Below are 20,579 nucleotides of genomic sequence, written 5' to 3' on the forward strand. Positions count from 1 at the left end.
GAGGTGCAGCTCAAGGTACGTTGCTTTTAGGGTTTCATGGTACATTGCTGGTGATTCGCGGCAGCTGAGTTCATCTCATAATGACTCTGCTAAGCCTGTTGACTGCCTACTTAAACACTTAATGACCACTGCCTTTGTGCTGCTTTCACAGAGAGCTGTAAAAATGCCAAGGAATGGAGAATTTCATAGCTGTGTAGATTTTGGAGATGTTAAGGCTGTAAGATATTGAAGCGTTTGTTGAAGCTGACTGGCTCCAGGGTGTAGGACACAGCCTTTCTCCTAGCACCTTGGTGCCGGCTCATCACCACGGTCTTCAGACGCACTAGAGCTACACAGCTAGCATCTGACAAGTGTTGGCAGCTCTCTTCCCTTTTGGGCAGAGCCTTCTGGGTTTTGAAGACACATGTACTCTATTTGTCCTTATGAGGTACACCAAGGATGCTTAGAGAGCAGCAGTGCTGGATGATGGTACTCCAGGGCTTGGCAGAGTTTATGGACTCCCACCTGCCACACAAAGGCTCTGTCTCCTGCAGAGGAGCAGCATCTATCTGGGGAGCATGCAATGGGGCTGAGGAGCAGTCATGTCCTGAGTTGCCCTCCTTCCTTGCTCGCTCCTCACTAGCCACAGTCACGCTTTCCCAGCACTGGGCTTGTCAGCCCTGGCATGCTTCCGTGTGCTGCTGAGGGGATAAGGATCTGGGGAGGTAGGCATCATCTTCCGCCATAACTGCCATGACACATCTGGGCTCCCTGCATCCCTCCTGGCTCCTCAGAAGAGGCTGTGCTATTGCACCCATGCTGGCCTAGGACAACAGTTAACCTGCGCCTCTGACTTGAGCTGAGTTCAGCCTCTGGGGCTGGATCTGGCTTGTGCTGGTGCCAGGATTCATTGTGCTTCTGATGGGTTGCGGGGTGGTGCTTTCTGGGTGGGTTTCCCTTGTGGGTTGGGTGGAGGATGGGCAGATTCCTTCTGAGGAGGTGCCGGTTGTTTTGCTCAGGAATGGCACCAGATGTGTCAGGCAGGGCATGGGTGGGATGTAGATGTTGCAGGACAATGTCCTGAATTTCTGGAGGAGGGAATGTAAGGAACTTGGAAAATGCAGGGTTTAATTGCTGCCCCGGGCCCTGCAGGCTGGAGGTTAGCTTCATTTAAGGAGTGTACCTTCCTCAAAGACTGCAATTTCCATTTAAATTTATTCAAGTGATTGAGACTCCTCTACTTCCATAGTAAGCTCCTTCCCTTGCTATCAACATTCACAAGACACTGAAGAATACAAGCTTTGAATACGGGCTACAACTGTGGGAACACGAAAGGACAGTTCCTGCTCCAAAATAACCCCCACGCGCTGTTCAGCGCTGTTACAGTTTCCAGAATTTGGGGTAGAAAGGGAAAACCTGCTTTTGGAGCCAGACAAAACACCAGTGGAGCTCCCTTTCCTGCACTTTGATGCTTTCATCTGCTAAGGACTGGCCCATGCACCTCATTTAAGGCATTGACTGAACTCTGGCTGAATTTCTAGGCTATGTTTGTTTGCTTTTGCGGTCCAGTAATTGCCACATGTAACCAACAAACTGTTTTTCCACTTGTTCCTAAACTCTGCTCTCTTTCATTTTCTTGTTTTTTTGAGAATGCACAGGCTGGCCCTGGTAAAGCAGCCAGCTGCAGCACCCTCTTCTGACCAACTTTAATCTGGCTTTGACCAGTGACAAAACCCTGTGCCCAGCTCCCTACTTTGCCATGCTTTTCTTTTGAATTCCTTGGTCCAGGACTATCTGTCACAGTCAGAGAGGCATCAGCAACAGAGCTGAGCTCTGCTAGCCTGAAACCGAGCCAAAGAGAGCCTTGGCTAGCACTGCTGCAGCCTTTCCCGGGGCGCTTGCGAAGGCCTCGGAGATACGGCACAACAGCAAAGCGAGGCTGCGTCTTCGGAGCTATCTGTTATCGCATCGAGTTTGTTACCACTGCCCTCCATGGCCGTGAGCACTTACACCCGGGGCTACTGCACTGAGATGAAAGTCAAGACAGGTCTGCACAAGCCACAGTGATGGGGGCAGAAAGTTTGTAACCATATGGCAAGATCCTGCCTGGAGGAGGAGGCAGGATCCTCTCTAATCACATGGGAGGAGATCTGAGCGGCCAGCTTGCTGGGGGGCTCCTCTCGGTGTGAGCAGCTGGGCACGTCACACATGCCAGGACATCTGCTCCCTGACTCGGGGAGCATGGTGATGTGAAAGGGTTGAAGAGGGCTTTTAGGAGCAGGTCAGGTAAGTGCTGCTGGAGCAGGATTTTGGGAGGGTTCATCCTACCTAGGGATGAGCTATTTTAATTTCTCTTCTAATTCTCATCATTTTGCTTCAGCACAAACACCAAACCTCTCTCTTATGAACACTATGAGGGATAAAAAAGGAAAATGCCATTTGGAGAACTACAGTTTCACAGCCCTCTCTCCAGACACTTTGCAGCCACTTCCCCAATCCCCAAGCAAGAAGGAGCTCAGCAGTCACATAAGCCCTAAACCATTAGACAGGACCAGACAGGGTGCCAGGCCACACACAGCATTAGCACAGGGTCTGCCTACACATGTCCTACCTTGCTCCCCTGAGGCACTCAGGTGCCTTCATCTGCTCCCCAGGTGGGAAAGAGTCTGTGGCTCCCAAACCAAGCACACATAGGTGCGCCAGTGCCATTTGATAGGAGCACCCTTCTTTCAGCAAAGCCCAAATGCCACAGTCCCCTCTACGCTTGGGAAGTTATAGTAGGACCAGGAGTCGGGGGATGCTTGAACCCTGGCTCCACCTCATTCACAAAGAGGTAGAGGGTATATCTGGAGAGCCTGCCCCTTTTCCTGGCCCATTTCTCTGGCAGGTGATGCTGTGTGCAGAACAAGTCAACCCCAACACTGGCTCAGAGAGGCCAGTTCCTGCTGTGGAAGTTACCTATGGCGAACTCGTCAAAGGTGAGAGAGGTGGAGTTTTTGCCCAGAGCATTCGTGACTGTCAAAGTCACCTTGTACTTCACTGTCGAGAAGAGCTGGAGGTATCTGATGTGACACCTGTTTCTGGGAAAGACGTCCTTCTCGCAGACCATCTCTCTTGTGCCATGTCTGCAAAGCAGGGATGAGAAGAGCTGTTACTGCTCAGTGGTAGGGACGCAGCTCCCTACACAGAAGGGGAGAAGGGGCACAAGAAATGGCCCTGGTAGCAACTCAGGACACTGGCCATGCTGAGCAAACTTCTGCTCTGAAGGCTTGGACACACTCCTTCAGCTGAGCAGAAACCTGAGACTGGCTGAGCATAGCTCTCCACAGTCCTGAGCCCACCTGGCTCCCTCTCAATTTTATTAGGACTCTGTTCTCCACCTGCTGTCTCTATTAGCAGTGTTGTGTCTCCCTCTGTCCGAGGTCACCAGGTGCCACACCAGCACCACGGCTAAAGGAGTACTTTCCTCCTGAAGGAGAATTTCCCAGGCTTGTGTGTGCCACTTGTATGGGGATGTTATTCCTGTTAGTCCTGGAAGCCTACACAGAGACTAGGGAGAACACCTTCCTGCTGGTCCCAAGCAATGTCTCCTGCTGCTCTTCCACCCACCCCATCACAAGGATAAGACCATGCCAGGGATATGTGTTGGCTTTGTCTCTGATGTGCTAGGAACAGGGGCCTACTTTCTGCTGGAACAACCAGTCCCTAAAGCTAACACACAACACTATCCTACACAGAGGTTGTGCCAGAACCAGGGCCTTTAAGACTGAGGACTCTGCACCCCCTTCCCACCTCCTTTTTCCCCGTGAGCATTGCTGTGATGGTGAGGCCAGTTCTTTGAGAAGGAATGACCTGGCTCCTTCCACATGAGTTATGGCAAAGAGGCAACACCATAACATGGCCAATATTGGAGAAGGAGCATCGCTGCTGCCTGGCTGCAGTTGGCATACAGCAGAAGGGAGCATGGCTGTACCAAATGTGCAGAAGAGCAGGCGCAATCTCCACCACAGTCAGGCAATGCAGTCACGATGGACCTCATGGGCATGGAAAGTGGACTTGGGAGTCTGGGACTTTGACAGTTTGCTCTGAGAAATACGAACTTTCTTGGGACAAAGTCCCAGGGCCAAACAGCCAGTTTGGATGTCTCTGAAACATCCTTCCCCGGGCTCATTTTTGGGACAGTGGCCCCATACACTGATTTTGGATTAGACTCAGTGCCCTAGGACTTCACAGCACCACTTGGGACCTGCTCCAGCCTACGGAGGGCAAACGCTCTCCCTGCATGTAGTCTGGCCCTTCCCTATCAAGGCACTTACATGACGGAGATGTTGAAGGAGTTGGGGATGTAGGTGGGAGTGGGCAAGTGCCAGCTGCAGTAGAAACCCTTTGGGTAGTTGTTGGACCGGCACATCAGCACTGGCTCCTTCGGGGGGGCTGCCAGGAAACAGAGAAAGAAGAATTACTGACCTCATTGAGGCTGGGCTGATCACCAGCTCCTAAACAATGGGCTGTCCCTCCACCCCGACAGCTGGAAGCTGGGGTGATGCGACTCGCAAGGGGAGCTCAGGCTGTGTTTGATCGACTGATGGAAGCATCCGGCTGCAGAGATGGGCAACGGGGTGAGAGGGGTCCTTGGGGCTGGCCACTCTTGCGCCTTCACTGCTGGCATCCTGGCATGGAAATGCAAGCAGAGAGATGCCACAGTCCAGGTACCATACCTCATATGTACCAGCAGGACTCAAGAGAAAGCTTATTCCCAGTAAAGCAGGCATTGCCACATGCCATTTAACCCAGCTCAAACTGCAAACACAATCTATTCTCTTGATCCTGTTAAGCCAAAGTGCTCACAGCTTTCTCAGTCATGTTTCTGGGGAGTGAAAAACTTCTTACTGTGGGACTATCCTCAAAAGGACTAAAGGTCCTTAAAAGGATGGAGGAGGAGCACATAGAGCAAGGCTGGGAGGAACCGCCTGAAACCATCAGAGGAAATTCAGCTCTGCAGGAGGACTTGCTGGTGATAATGCTTGCAGCAGTAAGGCAGAGAGAGCATCATATCCCCATGCCAAGGCTGAAGACAGGGCCCTGCCACCCAGGAGACACAGACACAACCAGAGATGGGACAAGAGCATGCAGCAGGGGCAGCCTGCCCATGGTCTTGTCAGACAGTCCTAGGGATCAGATGAAGAAGAGGCTTTTAAACCCAACCAAGTGCCCATGCTGCACTCAGCATTCCCAGACATAAACACACCCTGTGATCCTTGTAGAGCTGTGGGATGTCTCTGTGAGATACTGTGGGCTGGTGCATGCAGGAGGATGAAACTTGATACCCTTTAGCTGACAAACTTTTGCCTCTGTAGGTTCATAGAACAGTATCTGGACTGAGATCGAAGTCAGCTCTTCTTACCACCTGGACATGGGATGCAGGGACTAGGAACACAGGGGAGCCACCGCCAAGCTCCTTCCTACAGAGGGTGTGAGGGCAAGTCGCAAGTCCCAGAGCTGTGTGCACCCACAGATCACCATGCTGCTATGGGGCAGCCTGTGTGGATTCCGGTGTGGGGAAATCCACGGGGGTGCGGTATGCAGGTGGTCACAGTGCACGGCCCCAAGTTCTGCACACCTACTTAATGCCTCTTCTGCCTGCTGTGCCAGAGAAAGTAAAGGGTGCAGCAAGTCAGCTAAGGGCTTGCTCCTCCTTCCCTGGCTGCCACACTGGTGAGCCAGCAGCACCAGGAGCACGCCAAAGCCTCAAGGCATAGGTGTAAAATATGACATCTCCAGGGCTCTGCAGCCACATCTGTGCAAATCATCAGCGCAGAGCACAAGCCTGCAGAGCAGCCTGTCTCCTGACGGCTCTCTCGCCGGCCCGTGTGTATGCAGCCCAGGCCTCGCTGGCGTAACATGCTTGGAGACGGCTTTTCTTTGCTCAGCCGTGGCAGAGCAGAGCCCTGACAGCAGATCGCACCCTGATCACTCTCTGCCTCTGGAGGGCAGCTGGGGCAGTACAAGCCAGGCGGATTGCCCTGAGTGTGGACTCCCCTTTGCCCTTTCCAAGCCTCCTGGGGCGCAGAGCAGCCCGGATCCCTGCTCGGTGCTGCAGAGCAAGGCTCGCCCTGGAGTATCCCTGTGGCTGCAAATAACCACGGGCCTTGCTAAGAAAAGGATCTGGGGGTGCCGTGAGATCCAGCTGCTGCAATCCACGCAGGGAAACCGAGGCACGGGCAGGGGCTTACCTGCATGCCACCGGCACGGTTCTTCGAGGGGGCTGGGCTGAACACCACGCAACGGGAGACAAAAACGCGGCAGAGGCGCTGAGCAGGGAGGGGAAGGGGGCCGGGGAGGGAGCCGAGCCTGCTCTGATACGAGATGCGTGTTCCTCCTAATGGCTATTTCAGCCTTCAGCCGGCAGACGAAGGCCAGAGCCCGCGTAATGAGCCTGCTGGTTAAACGATTCAAGCAGACCCTCCGCAGCAGAACCGGGCGGCTAATCGCAAGGCCAGAGACAGCCCCATCCTCATCCCTCGCCCTTCGCGGGGCGGGAGCGAGGGCCCGAGGGGGTCGGGGTGCCCCGGGGAGGTGTTTCGGAGGGGTGACGGGGCGCAGGGGATTTAGGGCCAGCGGCTGAACGTGAGAGCAGCCGCGTGGTGGCAGTGTGGGCTAAGAGCACCGCTCGCCCGCCTGGCACCGAGGCAACGGGACGGGGGCCGCAAATCGGGTGTGTGTGGGGGGGGTGGGCAATGCTGCCGAGGATGCCGTGGGGGGCCGCGGCCCCGCTGCCATCCCTCCTCTCCCGTCCGTGGCAGCACCGCGCGGCACCCCGCCGCCCCGCACACCGCCTCCGCGGCGAGCCCCTCTCCTCCCCCTCCGGGGTGGAAGAGGAGGGATGGGGAAGCAGGGGGACCCTGCTCTGCACAGCAGACCACACCGCCACTGGCGCTCGGTGGCCCTGCAGATCACCAGGAAGGAGCTGAGGACCTAGCTAGGGACGGCCAAGGTTTCAGAGCTCTCTCTTCCTCAATCCGAGCTAAGTCCTCTCCCAAGGAGGGTGGGTGTCCGGCTTGCACCTCCCGTTTGCTTCCCTGGGAAAAGGGTGAACCTCTCAATCCCCACTGAGCAGGAGCCTTCAAGGATGCCCTCATTTTCACGTCAAATGTCTTGAAGGTCTGGTCCACCGAGCTGAGATGGGGCCCCAAACACAGCCCCTAACCTCCGTGTTTGCAGCCTCCCACTGCAGCTGTCCTGCCCCTGTGCCACCACGCAGTGCCCCGTGCCTTGGCGAGAGGGTATCTGGGGACAGAGAGCAGGAGAAAATGCTCAAGAGATGGTGGGGTGGAGCTGCAGCCAATTTAGTCTGTCTCCATGTGCTGAAAACAGCAGCCACGTCCAGAGGAGTTGCCCAGGAAAAAACCCTCCCTTGCCTCTCCTGAGCCATAAGGGGGTCCTCAGGCTGCAGAAATGGAAGGCTATGTCCTCTTCTCGCCCTGATACTTCAGTCCACACTGGTGCCCAGAGCTCCTTGCAGCAGATGGACCCTGTGCAGGGGTGTCCTGGCTGGGCAGGTGATGGTCCCAGGGAAACAGGCTCTAAACTTGTCTGCGTGTGCAAACAGAGCAGCGGCACTGAGTGGTGTCTCCTTTGCTAAGAAGTTCCTGGATGTTTCTCATGAGACATTCAGCTTCTTTTGGGGCTTGGCCATTCTCAGATGTGCCTGAGCATCAGGAGGGAAGCTGGCCCAGCTGGCCCCACTGCAGTGCCAGGAGGGACCTGAGGCCATGAGGCCACGGCCACCTTCTCTGAGCTGGCAGCGGGGTCCCCATCTCCCCAGAGCGATGCTGTCACTGAGGGAGAAGGCCCTCGGTGGCTTGCTGCCATGGCTCATCCTGCCCATCAAAGGCTTTTAAATAGAAAAAATAAAATAGCAGACTCTGATCGATCTTGTGCTCCATAATGCAGTCTTTGGAGGTGGGCCAAGCTGCCAGGCCGTTGGAGAGAGCAAGGAAGGCAACTATGGAAAACGAAGCCATCAAGGGAGCATTAACGGCTTTTTCTGCCCCGAGGTCTGTGGGGGGGCCTTGGGCAGTGGCCCCGTGTGTGCAGTCTCCCTTGGGTGGGCTTGGGAGCTGCCGGGAGGGGATGGGGCTGAGCTGGGGCATCCCTCTCCCACCTGGTACACTGGGACACTGGGATGATGGGGCTGGAGACCTCCGGCAGCCAGCACTGTTTCCTGTACTGGGAAGCAGCAGTGGTGCTTTCTGTGTTTGCGCCGTGACTGCTGAATCCAATCTGGCTGCTCTGCAGCTCCAGTCATCTTCATGCCACCGGCTGGCTCTGAGCCCCCAGACCCCAGGGACAGCCTAAGAAACATGTAGCTTGGCAAACTGGGGACAGCCTGGCCACGAGAGCCAGAGCGCCCACAGCCACCCGCTGTCCTGCAGCCGCCCAGCATGCACGGGACACTGCTCCGGGGATGCCAGCTGTGCACAGCCTCCCTAATCCTGGCAAATATTTACTTCCCCGTCGCCTCGTGGAGCTGCTGAACTCCATGAAGGCAGAGCTCCTCTCCTTCAGCTGCAAACAGCACCTGCCCTCTCTAATCCGTCTATTAACCTCCCGCATGGCAGGAAGCCACTTCTTCCACGTGCTCTGCTGACGTCCTCTCTGCAAACCCATGGTGTTTCGTGCCCAGGCCGTGGCTGCTGCTGAGCTTGCTTCCCTGCTCTGCTTGTGCTCCAACCAGCCCTGCTGCAAAAGCCTTGCAAAGGTGCAAAGGGAGGAAAAGTCATGTCAGAACCGGAGCCATCCTGCAGCAACGGGGTCACTCACAAGCCGTGCAACGCTTGCAGAGCACAGGCAGGCAGCAAAATCTGGTCCCAGCATCATCACCTCTACATGCCCCATGGAAGACCTTTGGCAGGAGTGGGGTTGGCTTTCCCACCACCCTGTGCTTTATATCCATTTATTCACCGTCTCTCTGGCTTGTTGGAATTGGCTGTTGCTTAACCCATGCTGGCACTCTCCGCTCGGCTGAGGAGAGCACAACTAACAGCCCTGGAGGAAGAAAGCAGCCCTGGATGCACTGGCACAAAGGCACGTTTTTGGCTCTCTCTCCCCATCTCTAAAGCCCAATCGTCTTTGCACCCCGAGTCCCACCGTGCAGGGAAAAAGTGCAACCAATCCATTTTAGAAACCAGTAAAAATGATCTACAATAGCTTTTCCTAGTCCTGCTAGGTCATGAGATAATGGACATTAAAATTGTGGCATTTTTATATATAGAAAAGTTATTTTAGGTCATTTTTAGAGGTTTCTGAAATGGATCAGTTATAATTTTTCTCTCCTGCTGAGGGCTGAGTGTACTAAAGATGCCTCGCTCCACAGGTGGAGGGATACAAAAAATAGTACCTATAAAAGTTTTAAGAGGCCTCTAAAACACTTCTGTAGGAGGTATTTCTTCTGTTTCACTCGGGGCACGTTCGGCCCCGGGCTGACGAAGAATACTGATTTTACAGTGCGCTCACGGGAAGACCTGCATAACTCATCATCCCAAACACGTGCCAATAAAACCTCCAGAGCCCATGACAGCGCCGGGTACTCGCTCCAGAGCTACAGACACTGTACACCCCGCACGTGCGCAGGACCCCGGCGCAGGGGACGACCCCAAAGCTGCCTGAGGCTGCCCTCCCACGCCTTGCTCCAGCCTCCTCCAGAGCAGGATCACTGCCCCGTGTCCTGCCCGTATCTAAGGTGCTGGTAAAGCCTCCCGTGTCCTCCCGCCGTGACTGATTTTGGAGCATTGCCGTGGGGACGTTCTTGGTTGCAGCCCCGGACAACCTGCCGTCCTCCACGGCTGCAGAGACCAGGCGGTCCCTGCTTTGCAGGGCTCTCTTGCACATTTGAAGGCTGCGAGCACGTGCGGTTGGGCGGAAATGCATCCAAGAAGCCGAAAGATGTTGCAGATGCTGGAGGGCATGACTGGGATCGACCTCGGGCTGGAGTCCAGCCCCGAACGCTCGGGCGCGTAACACAGCTGCACGGAGGTGTCACCGCTCTGCGTAAAAGCTGCACGTCGAGCACATCTCCGCACACATCTACCCAGACCCTTCCTTTACGCACAGCCTGCTGCTGTCCCTGTCCTCCACCCTAACACCAGCTGCAAACACAGTGTGTTATTTATCTAATGCAGCTTTTCTAAAATTGCCTGTGTACAACAGGCTGGTAGGGAACAACAACAACAACAAAAACCCTATGAATAAATCATATTTCAACTGCCTGGCAGATAAGGGGAGCATCTGTCCATCCGATAGTGCCTTCTGCCCAGAAGCTCCCACGCTGGCAGCAGGAAGACTATGGCCAAGAACGGTTCCTCACGCAGTCCCAGATGTCAGGATGCAGCCAAGCAGAGCTGCAGACACAGAAGAAAGTGAAGCTCCAATTTTTCTTGTCTCTGCTTTGCTACCTGTTGTCCATGCTGTTCTCGAGGCAGGGGTACGGCCAGGAGGGCGAGGGCTCGGTGAGGGTGCAGAGCCCCTGTGCCCAGTAGACAAGGCTGGGGTGGTACGGGAGGGCAGGTGACGCTGGTTAGCATTTCTGCAAGGGCTTGGGCTGCACTCCAGGAGCTTCAGTGTTTATAACTGCTGCTTTTTCAAGAAGGATTTTGCAAACATTTTTTTTTAATTAATGTGGCAAATGTTACCTGAGAGAGAATCTGAGAGCCCAAGAACACAGGAGGACACAAATTTCAGCAGTGATGGGCTCATCCCCAGTGGACCTCCTGGTGCCAGTGCCCAGCTCAGTCCTGCAGCCCCTGTGCAGCAGCATCGGTCCCTGCATAAAAGCTCCCAGCTGCTCTCCTCCTGGAGCTCCCGAGTTGAGCCGGGGACACTGCAGCTTTGCCCATGCTCCCTGTGGGGATCCTCTGCTCAGGTTCACATGAGGCATCGCCTTCCAGCTGGAGTAGGAGCTAGGAACGTAATGCTGATGGTGCAGAAGGACCATGAAGAAGCCCCTTAGTGGGACAGCCAGCCTGGGGTGGGGGGGCACAGCAGCTGTAAATGAAGTCCCCACTGTCCCTGCTGCGAACCAGGAATCAGTTCCCCAGCCTCAACGAGCCAGAATTTATTCTCCAGAAGGAGCTGAATAAAAGGGTGGACTCAGCAAAAGATAAATTTCTTAAAGGCCCTGTTTTAAACTGATTAGGGCTCATAAACCAAGCTATGGATTTTCTCATTTCCCTTGCAGAAAATCCCGCACGTGTGTCGAGAGGCAGTGCTGTAAATTTGGAGGAGAGACGCGCAGCATTAGTCATACATAGCTCAGAGTTTAGAGCCCTGCTTTAAGCACAAATCTCAGAGCAAACTCCCGGCCCTAAATGCTACCTCTCAGCAGGTCCACGTGATGATGAGATTGCTGGAGTTTGCTTTGCCTGGTGCCGACCGAGGCCGAGCTCGTCAAACCCGGTGGCTCTTGAGCCCGAGGCAGGAGGAGGGACCCCCGGAGAGCACCACCAGACGATGCCGGTGGTGGAAGGAGGGACCTCGAAGGGCAACGTGTCAGAGGTGAGTGGCTACGGCATGAGCCAGCCGGCACGGGGAACATCCCTGCCTCCACGAAGGCAGACGGCTGCTCCGAACCAGCCCTTCCTCCATCGGAAACCAAGGAGCAGCTTTGCTCCGAAACAGTATTAAATATTGAACAAAGGAAAGCAAATCTGTTATCTGCGATAATTGGGAGTAAATAAAACATTTAACCAAACCAAATGCAGCTGTTTCGACTTGGAGCCGGCACAACAGCAGGGAAGCCAGCTCAGCTACTCCGTGTCCTTGTTGCGGCAGCTGATTACTGTTTCGTGTACAACGGTAGCACTGCGAGGCCTCGGCCACGGCCCTTGGTGCACGGCGCTGCACACTCGCGAGGGACAGACCCGGTGGACCAGAGCGGCAGGGCACAGGAGCGAGGAAAGCGCCCAGGGCACAAAAAGCCCTTTGCAGCACTGGGATTTGCTCTCCAGCCTGCGGAGTTCACGTCCAGGCCAGTTTTCCTCCCCTAACACCTCTGCGATGAGACTCGCATGTAACATAAAGCATTTCAGAGCCAGGTCACCGGTTCGCACGTAGCCTGGGGCAGGAATGACCAAACCTCGTTACCACCTGCTCGGTAGCCTGTGGGAATGAGCATGCTGGGCCTCTGTCCAGTTCCTGGAGACCTGAGGAGCAGCCCTGGGAGAGGGGCTGTTTAGCACCTAGAGGGAGGTGCCTGCAAACGGGGCCAAGGGCTGCTCGGGGATGGAGAGCGTGTCCCTGCTCAGTGCATCCAAGGGCTGCTCGGGGATGGAGAGCGTGTCCTGGCAGCTCCGAGCTCCTCACAAGAAGAGGTATCCCTTGATAAAGGGTTTAGGGGATCAGCAGCCCAAAACTGCTCCAAAGCATCTGGTTTCTGCCATGCCCAGTCTCAGACCACACTAGCTCTGAGCAACATGCAGCCTTGGAAACAACAAATCTGTCCAGAGCCCTGAAAATTCCCACCAAGAGATCGGCTGGGAGAGCTACTACCAGGAGAGAGGGATGTCCAAACTGGGAGCAGCCCAGCCACCACACGCGTGGGCAGCGCCTACTTCAGCCTGGCTGGGCCATGGGAAGCAACTGCTGTGGTCTCAGCAGGGGTACGGACTCACCCCTTCACTGTCTCTTTTGCAGCAGTCCATATCCCAGGGTATGACGCTGCCCATGGCATACGAACACGGTTCCTTGCATTGCACCCTAATCTAGTTGGAGTCAGCGCTGGCCTCTTGCTAAGGGGGTGACAGCAAGGCACGATTTCCCAGCCACGCTAGGCTGGACTGACCATGTGCGCTGAGCAAGGAGAGCTCACCCGGGGGCTGCGCGAGTGCATCAGCTCTCCCTGCTCTCCTCGGGGCTCTGTGGGCTGAGCAGGAGGTGGTGGGGTATTTATGAGGATATTATAATTTGAGATGGGATTTGCAAGGTCTCCTCTGTCTATCTGCTTGGGCAGATCTCTGCTCCCCTGGCCTTGAAGCACTGGGACATCTGCCAGGCATCACGCTGCCTTTCAGGAGCCACGGGCTCCATACAGCACTGAGCGCACATCCCCTTCACCCTCTTTTCCCTCGACAGCTCCAGGCACAAAACCCCTGTACGAGCTGCACCCTGCAATGCCCCTGGCCCCTCCATCACCTTCTTTAAAGGCAGCAAAAAAGCAATTTGTCCTTTCTGCCTCTGCAGACAGACAAGAGAGGGGAAACACCGGCTGCAATCAGACACGGCCGAGGCCATCAGCAGTGATGTATCCTCGGCAAAGCCGTCCCACCAGGACTCCTGGAAATTGTATATTTATCCAGGAGGACTCTCTGGAGGGAAGCTACAAGCACTTTGTCATGTACCAAGTAAGAGGCTAGCCACGAATATTACCAGCTATCTCTCCCAGCGGAGGGAGCGCGGGCTGCCTGCAGTAAGCAGCTGCTCTCCAAAGACGCCTCTCCTCTCCTCAGCCCCCCCCAGCTGCTACCTGGACATATCCCCTCTCCCGCACGGCTCATTTCCAGGCTGCTCTCCGCGCTAGGCAGGGGGTACCTGATGGGAGAGAGGTCTCTCACCCCCGCAGCGAATAGAGAGGAAGAAGTAAGAGGTTTGGGGCTCTGTGGAGGAGAGAAAGGAAAATCTTTGCACTTCTCCTCTCTTCCCCGGGCAGGAGGAGGAGCTGACAAGAGCAGTTAGTAACCATAGATAATCCCATCCACCTTTCCCTCGCACCAGCGCTGCGAGTGGCATAGCTCTTTTCCTTCCCTCATATTTTTCTCTCATATAACTATTGAAAACCATATTCTCCTCTTTCAGTAGTCATGCTTTTCTAGAGGAAACACTTAGGCTGTGCTGTCATCCCCAAAGCCCCCTGGCCACCCACGCTGCCTGCTCCACCTCAAATCCAGTGGGGATATGGGACCTGAATGTGTACATCCTTGGGCAGGTATCTACCCATGCACCGGCTGTCTGAGTAGGCAATGGAGGCTGGACTGCTGTTTGCTCATCCTAGAGCAGACCCCATATTTGGCCATCTGGATCATATCCAGGTTTTGTTGCTTCAGCTCAGCGTCCACAGGCCACCAGCTCACATCCTCAGGACTTTCCCTCTGCTGTTGCCAAGCGTGGCTCTCCTGGATCACAACGAAGAGTCCTGCTACATCACCCTCCATGCACAACCAAGTTGCAGCCTGTTCCTTTTACTCAGCCCTGGGGACAACACGTCCCATCACATGTGAGGACCCTGGTCCCTGCAGCACTGGTGGCTTCACCCAACTTCATGTCATCAGTGAATTCCCATGGTGCACATGCATCCTTGCTGTGCCAGCTTGGAAACTAACTCCAGACACCGCACGAAAACGGCTGGGCTGGAGCCAGAGGTCCCCTGAGAGATGCTGCAGCTGGCTGTAGAGAGCTTGCAGACAACCAAAAATGAGCCTCACATGGCTTCTTTCTCTGCTCTTCTCACCCCAAACTGCTTGTCCTTGCAGCACCTACCTCACCATCACTTATAGCAAGTCCACCTGTGCCCTTCCCACATACCCTTCCGCATAATATACTTCAATAAAATCACAGCGTGGGTCTGTGATGGAGAGAAGGCAAAGGATACCCTGGGGCCAGAGGGGGCTCTGGCTGGTGGTGGTGTGCAGGCTGATCAGGTGTCCCGGTAATTACATGCATTGGGTGAATGCTTAATTCATCCCAGGAAATGAAGTTTCCACATCAGCCCTTAACTTCCCAGTATCTGTAGCTTTCATGCTTTGAGAAAACACCACTTTGACATGTCATTGACAGCAGCAGGGTCTCCAGCCAGGCCCCAATCCTCTCCTGCACTGACAGCATCACAGGGCAGAGGCAGGAAGGAGGAAGGAGCCTGCCTTTGGAGCACCAAGGCTCTGCAACTCACCCTAAGGGCTTCCTTCAGCAGGAGAAATGCCAGGAGAGAGCATGGTTCTTCCCCATTTTGCTGGTGCCTATCAACCTTGATATGAGGAGCCTCTGGGACAGCTGGCCTGGCATCCCTTGCGCTGCTGCTGCAACGTGGCACAGTTGGGAGTGAAGCCCCATGGAGCGTGATATGGCTCAGGCATTTTGCAAGTCCATGAGATCTGGACACCGCTCCACCCATTAGGTGAGAAAACCATGGGGCCACCTGAAAACACAGCTGCCTGGCTCAGGAGCAATGCAAGAAAGCACCTTTGGCTCTGTCAGCTTTGGGAGACAGGAGCAAAACAAAAATTCTTGCGTCTCTCCGAGGGGAACACTGGCTGCAGAGGCAACCTGCTCCAGAAGGAGCATCTCCCATCGTTTCCTCCCAAAACTTTGAGGCTAGCTCTTATCCTGAAAGACTTGCTTGCCCAAATCCTCTTCCTTGCTTAAACTCTGTCCTTCCTGTTATGAATCCAGCTGTGCTTGTTCTTCTTATGAATAACTTTTTTTTTTTAAGAGCTGACAACTTGCGACGTGAAGTGCGGAGCACTAACCAGCTCCATTACTCCCAATGACTGTTTTCTCCCAGCCTAATTGTCACCTGTAAAGTTTCTGCAAGGCTGTTTTCATTTTCTTCCCTGCCCGCTTCCCCCAGCTATACTCCACAGCAAGCACCACGCTAAGTTCCTTTAATCTCTCCTTCAGGTCATACACTATCTTCTAATCCTTTAATCAGTTTGGCTGCTCTTCCTCTGGAGTCCCTGTAATCTATCAAAGACCTTCTAATAACAAGACACTCCGAAGTGCAGTGCTGTTTCCCCAAGCGCGTCCACACCAAGTCAGCGGCGAGGGCAGCGTTATTGCTGGCCTTGCCCTAGCGATGACAACGCGGACCCATTCCGCAGCCATCCCGTTCCCATCGGCTCCCGACGCGGAGCTGCAAGAGCCAGCGTCCTCCGCGGAGCCGGGGCACGCCAGCGGCCCTCGCAGCAAACAGCCTCCCGATTATTTTTGTTTAAACAGAAGCGGCCGCTCAAGCATCCTCCACCTTGCTTCCAAAGGAGAACAAATAATAAGCAATTATTTCTCACATTCTCAACATTCTTGTAGTCTCAACATTTTGGGCTTAAGCCATCGTTTCCTCTGCCCTCCCCGCCAAAAAGTAGCAGGCACTGGGTTATTCACATTGAGCTGAAGCGCTGCAAATTGGAAACGGACACCAAGAGCAAAGAGCGGGGTTTGATTCTCCTTTTCTAACGCCCTGCAGTAATCAGGTCCTGCCACAGGGTCTCCTGGAGCTGCAAGGGTTTTGCCGCACTCTCTGAAGCACTGCACAGAAAACTGGGGGAGAGCAGCAAGTCCCACGTGTCCAGGCCAGGGCAGCTGCCTTGCCCTGTCTCGGGGACCGGCACGCACAGCCGGCAACGGAGGGGATGCTGCGGTGGCACGCGGGGGCTCGCACGAGCCCCACTGCAGCAACAAGCAGACATCATGCCTGCTGCTGCTTGTGGCCCTGCAAACGCCTCTTTCCTCCATCGTACGAGGCAGGAGAACGGTCCCTCTGCAAACCGGCTGCTCAGGTACAGCACGTGCAGCTGGCTCAGCGCACGTGGTGGTGGTAGCCCGGTGCTCCAGCCTCTCCTCTGCTCTGGGACCCCCACCTCGCCCTCAAGGCGAGATTCCTGGTACTGCCCAGGCCATGCACAAAAATGAACATGCTGGAAAGAGTCTGAGAGATTTGGGGGAGCTTAAGTTGAGTGAGCAATCTCATTGCACAGCCTCAGCAGGTCTGCCTAATGGCTGGAGCCACCCAGCTCTCTTGCAAGGAGTGGGAACAACTCTGCAAGCCTTGGCTGTATATGAGAGCTGCAAGGCTGGGCGGAGAAAACACAGAGCTTTTAAGCAGGAGGACAGGGCAGTCCTGGGTTTACTGGAGCACCTTGCAATCCTCTGCTGGAGCAGAGAAAGCAGCTTGGGCTGGGGCTAGGGCCAATGGAACCAGGTCCTTCCTATGGTGCACATGCCACGAGCAGCATGGAGAGGAAGGCAGCATGCTTGGTGTATGTGGAGAATTGTGATGCTGCCAAAATTTCTGAGCTTTCCAAGGGTGGTATGATGTTGAACCTGCCAGAGGTGAAGCTGAGGAGCCAGTAGACACCGGAGGATCTGAGGTTTGCCTGCACAAGAGAGGTGCCGGAGGTGCAGCCTGGGATCTGCTCCTGCACCCAGAAAGCTGTTCCCAGGCATTGGCCAAGAGCAGTTCCAGGAGCAGCACCCAAGGGGTTAGGTCAGAGCGGCTTGTCCACGGTGTGGCACAACGAAATGCAGATGAATCTGTGAGGTCATGGCACGCGCATGCATTTCGGGGGCTCTGCCTCCAGCTTTCTGCACTAATATATGCCGAAAAGTAAGAACTGGGGAAAGCCCCGGAGGGCAGGAACACGGTCTTTGTCTCTCCTCCCCATCCCAATGCTTTACTTTGAGTCTTGGGGAAGTCTGTAGCTTGAGTGCAGCTCTTGCTGCAAGCCAAACGGGTTGTAAATGCATTGGCATGTGTTGTCATCTGCACTGGTTAATAGGATCCATTTTCCACTAAAGGGGAAAGAAAAGGAAGAGGAGAAGGGGAACGCCTACATCTGCAAAACAAACACCTGTCACCCCTCCTGAAGTGCTAAACCCCAGCAACGGATGACATACAGAAGGTTGGTCTGTAGCAATAACCTGCAGCGCCTTCACGCACCAATGCAGCCGGATTCAGATGCCAAACCGTAATACCCGGCCCTTAAAACCTCCCAAGCCTCGTTCAAAGAATGGACGAGATGCTGGCCCTGGGGGGGTTATCAGGAGACTTGTCTCCAATTTTACTGGCAGTCCCGTTAACAAACTAACTCCCGCTGTCCCCAGCCACAGCAGCGCCCCACGGCCGGGAAGCGCCGACGGTGCCTAACGGCACCGCAGCGCAGGAGGAGCTGAGGTCCGGGTCGGTACTGCTGCAAAGAGCGAACCAACGGGAGAAAATCCACCTACAGCTGCGGGAACGGAGGCACGTGCCAGCCGGGAAGGACGGCGCAGCGGGGTTTGAGCCCGGCGATGCTGAGCTGCCCAGGGCCCCTTCTCCTCGCTCCCGGCCACAGCGCGGCACTCGGCCGCGGCTGGGAAACCCTCCTCAACCCGAGCAGATGTTCTGGGTCCCGCTCCCGCGGACGGCTCCCGGCTTGATTTATTACTGGACGTGACTTCTGGAGTTTGTCAAAGGCACCCCCTGCCTCCCCCTGCCTCCCCCACACCCTTCCCGTTTCATTCGACGTGCACGGTCTCCCCACCACAGCTTGCAATAAACAGAAACTCATTTCCAGCATAAACAGCGGCACGCCGTACCCCAGCGAGGCGCACGACCCGGCCTTGCCGATCTCCCCACCCCTGAGAGCTTCAGGCTCTGGGAAAACAGTTTCTCCCTTCTGCTTTTTTTTTTTCACCCTCCAGGCTCTTTGCTCCTTTCCTTTCTTTTTTTCTTTTTTTTAAATCCCCCCCCCCCCGAGATTTACAACGTGCCAGCCGGCCGCAGCGGTCTCTCCCGCTCCGCATCACGTACGTGCTATAGCACCAAGGGCCGGGGGCCGGCTGCCTCCAAGCCGGCGGATCAGCCTGGAGACGACGGTCCAGCGGCACCGCAGGCTGCGGCGGAGAGGGGCCCTCGGCAGCGACGTCCCCTCTCGACGGCCACGGCCGCGGCACGCACCGGCAGCCCCCCTGCCTGCCCGCCCGCCTGGCATGAACCGCAGCTCGAAAGCGGGCGGCCGGCCGGGAAAAAGAGATGGGTTCGGGGGCAGAAAATGGGATAACGAGGCTGGTAGAGACCCCGGGCAGCTCTTAATCCGGCGGAGCTACTAACGGTGACAGCGTTATGTGGAAAGGTGCTGATGGCCCCTGTGCCGAGCCGCGGCGGGGGGACGGGAGGTGTTATCCTAAACGCTCCGACTTGTGCGAAACGGAGCGAGAGCAGCATGCCGAATGCCACCGCTTGCTCTTCTCCATGCGCTCGCAGGCCCCTCAGCTTGGCAAACGTCGGCCCGTTAAATGACTTTGGAGCCCAGGGCGGATGTTACGGCTGCCAGCCCGGGCCGGCAGATGCTAGCGGCATGGATGGAAAGCACGTGCTTAACCCAGGCCTCCTGCTGCCCCCACCGTCAGCGCAAACCCGGGCTCCGCGGCTGCACGTTTGCTCCCCGCTACCTTTCCTGCGAGCCCAGCCAGCACGGGATGGCCCGCTTTTCAGGAGCCGGTCATGCAATTCCAGGCACGGTGCCGGGCAAAGCAGCCGATCCTTTCCTTTCGGCTTGGAGATTAGAGCAAACAAGGACGTGGGCGGCTGCACGGAGCGGGCGGGTTTAGCCATCTTCACCACGCACCGCGTGGTTCCTTGGAGAGCTGATACCGACGATGGGGACTCGGCGCTGTAACGCTCCCGCGACAGCCTCCGAGGCAGCACCCAGCCTGAGCGGATACCTCCGGCTGGCTGCGGAGGCTCTCTGCCCATCGCATGCCACTTAGGGCTGGTGGGCACGAGGTTTGCTCTGCAAAATGCCATTTTGGCCAAAGCCACAGTCCCAGGGAAGCAGCATCTATCAACGTCCTATTACCTCTTCATACCCCCTTTATAAACGGGCTCTCGCTATGAAAAGTGGCCAAGCAATGTCCGTCCTGCTTTCCCACCGACCAGCAGCTGAGGTCACTCCTGGCCAGTAGGAGCCTCTTAGCCTCACCCACCCAAACGGAGCCTCCGCGAGGCAGTAAATCACGGCAAGCATCGACGCCACAGCCGGCCGAGGCCGCCGCGGCCCCGCCGGGGCTCGGCGACCCTCCGGAGGGAGGCGGCGACGGCAACGCGGCCTCCAGCGCTCGCTGCCTCCTGGCTCGCCGAGACCGCGGATATCACAGATATCTCTGGGAGCGCTGCAAAAGGCTCGTCCTCGGGTGCATCCCCTCGCAGCACCGAGAAGCCTCGCAGGACTGGGGGGGACGGGGGCACCCGCACGACCTGGCGAAAGCTCAAAACTTTCCCGTGCGCAAGTCAAACATTCGGTGGCGAAGCTTTTCCCTCCCTTTTACTGCGGCTACCGCTCTCTGCGAGCCCCATCACCCCCGCACCGTGCACCGCCCGCTGCCAGAATAAAACTTGCAGCATTTCTGCAGGTCCCTGGGGCCAATTCCTCCCCCCAGGGGGGCTTTAAGAGCCAAAACCACCAGCTGAAAAACGGAGGCAGAAAGCCGCTGCGACGGCAGACCGGCACGTTACGGATTACCGACGTCGAAATATCGGATCAGCACTCGCGCTGCCGCCCGGCCTCCAAAACAGCCCCGTCGCCCCTGCCCGTATATTATGTTTGATGAAACTGAGTTAGGAGCGTTTTTATCTGTCAATTAGGAACCATGAAGCAGTTATTAAATAGAGTCAGAGCCCTCCTCGCTGCTCCCCCGGGCAGCGCAGGAGACGCCTAACAGCCTGTAATGAAGCATTAAGCAGCAGCAGTTTTGTTTCTGATAGGATTGGAAATGATAAGCTGGTGAGGCACGGCCGTGCGGATCCAGCCCCGGCTCCGCGGCCGCGCAGGGAGACCCGGGGGGGGGGGGGGGGATCT

At 55.9% G+C, this 20,579-nt stretch overlaps 1 protein-coding gene across 9 annotated transcripts in view; it reads right to left on the minus strand.

Annotated features, from left to right (window-relative positions):
• The window catches only part of CNTFR (ciliary neurotrophic factor receptor), a 215,388-nt gene that overhangs the window by 19,887 nt on the left and 174,922 nt on the right, over positions 1–20,579 (minus strand). For all 9 annotated transcript variants that reach the window (XM_062599511.1, XM_062599514.1, XM_062599513.1 and 6 more), the window contains 2 exons: positions 4,296–4,413; positions 2,938–3,104 (listed from right to left, as the gene is read on the minus strand). In XM_062599511.1, the coding sequence (XP_062455495.1) occupies positions 2,938–3,104; positions 4,296–4,413 (285 nt within the window). The remainder of the gene's footprint in view (positions 1–2,937; positions 3,105–4,295; positions 4,414–20,579) is intronic.

The sequence above is a fragment of the Rhea pennata genome, chromosome Z, assembly GCF_028389875.1.
Source record: "Rhea pennata isolate bPtePen1 chromosome Z, bPtePen1.pri, whole genome shotgun sequence".
Lineage (NCBI taxonomy): Eukaryota > Metazoa > Chordata > Aves > Rheiformes > Rheidae > Rhea > Rhea pennata.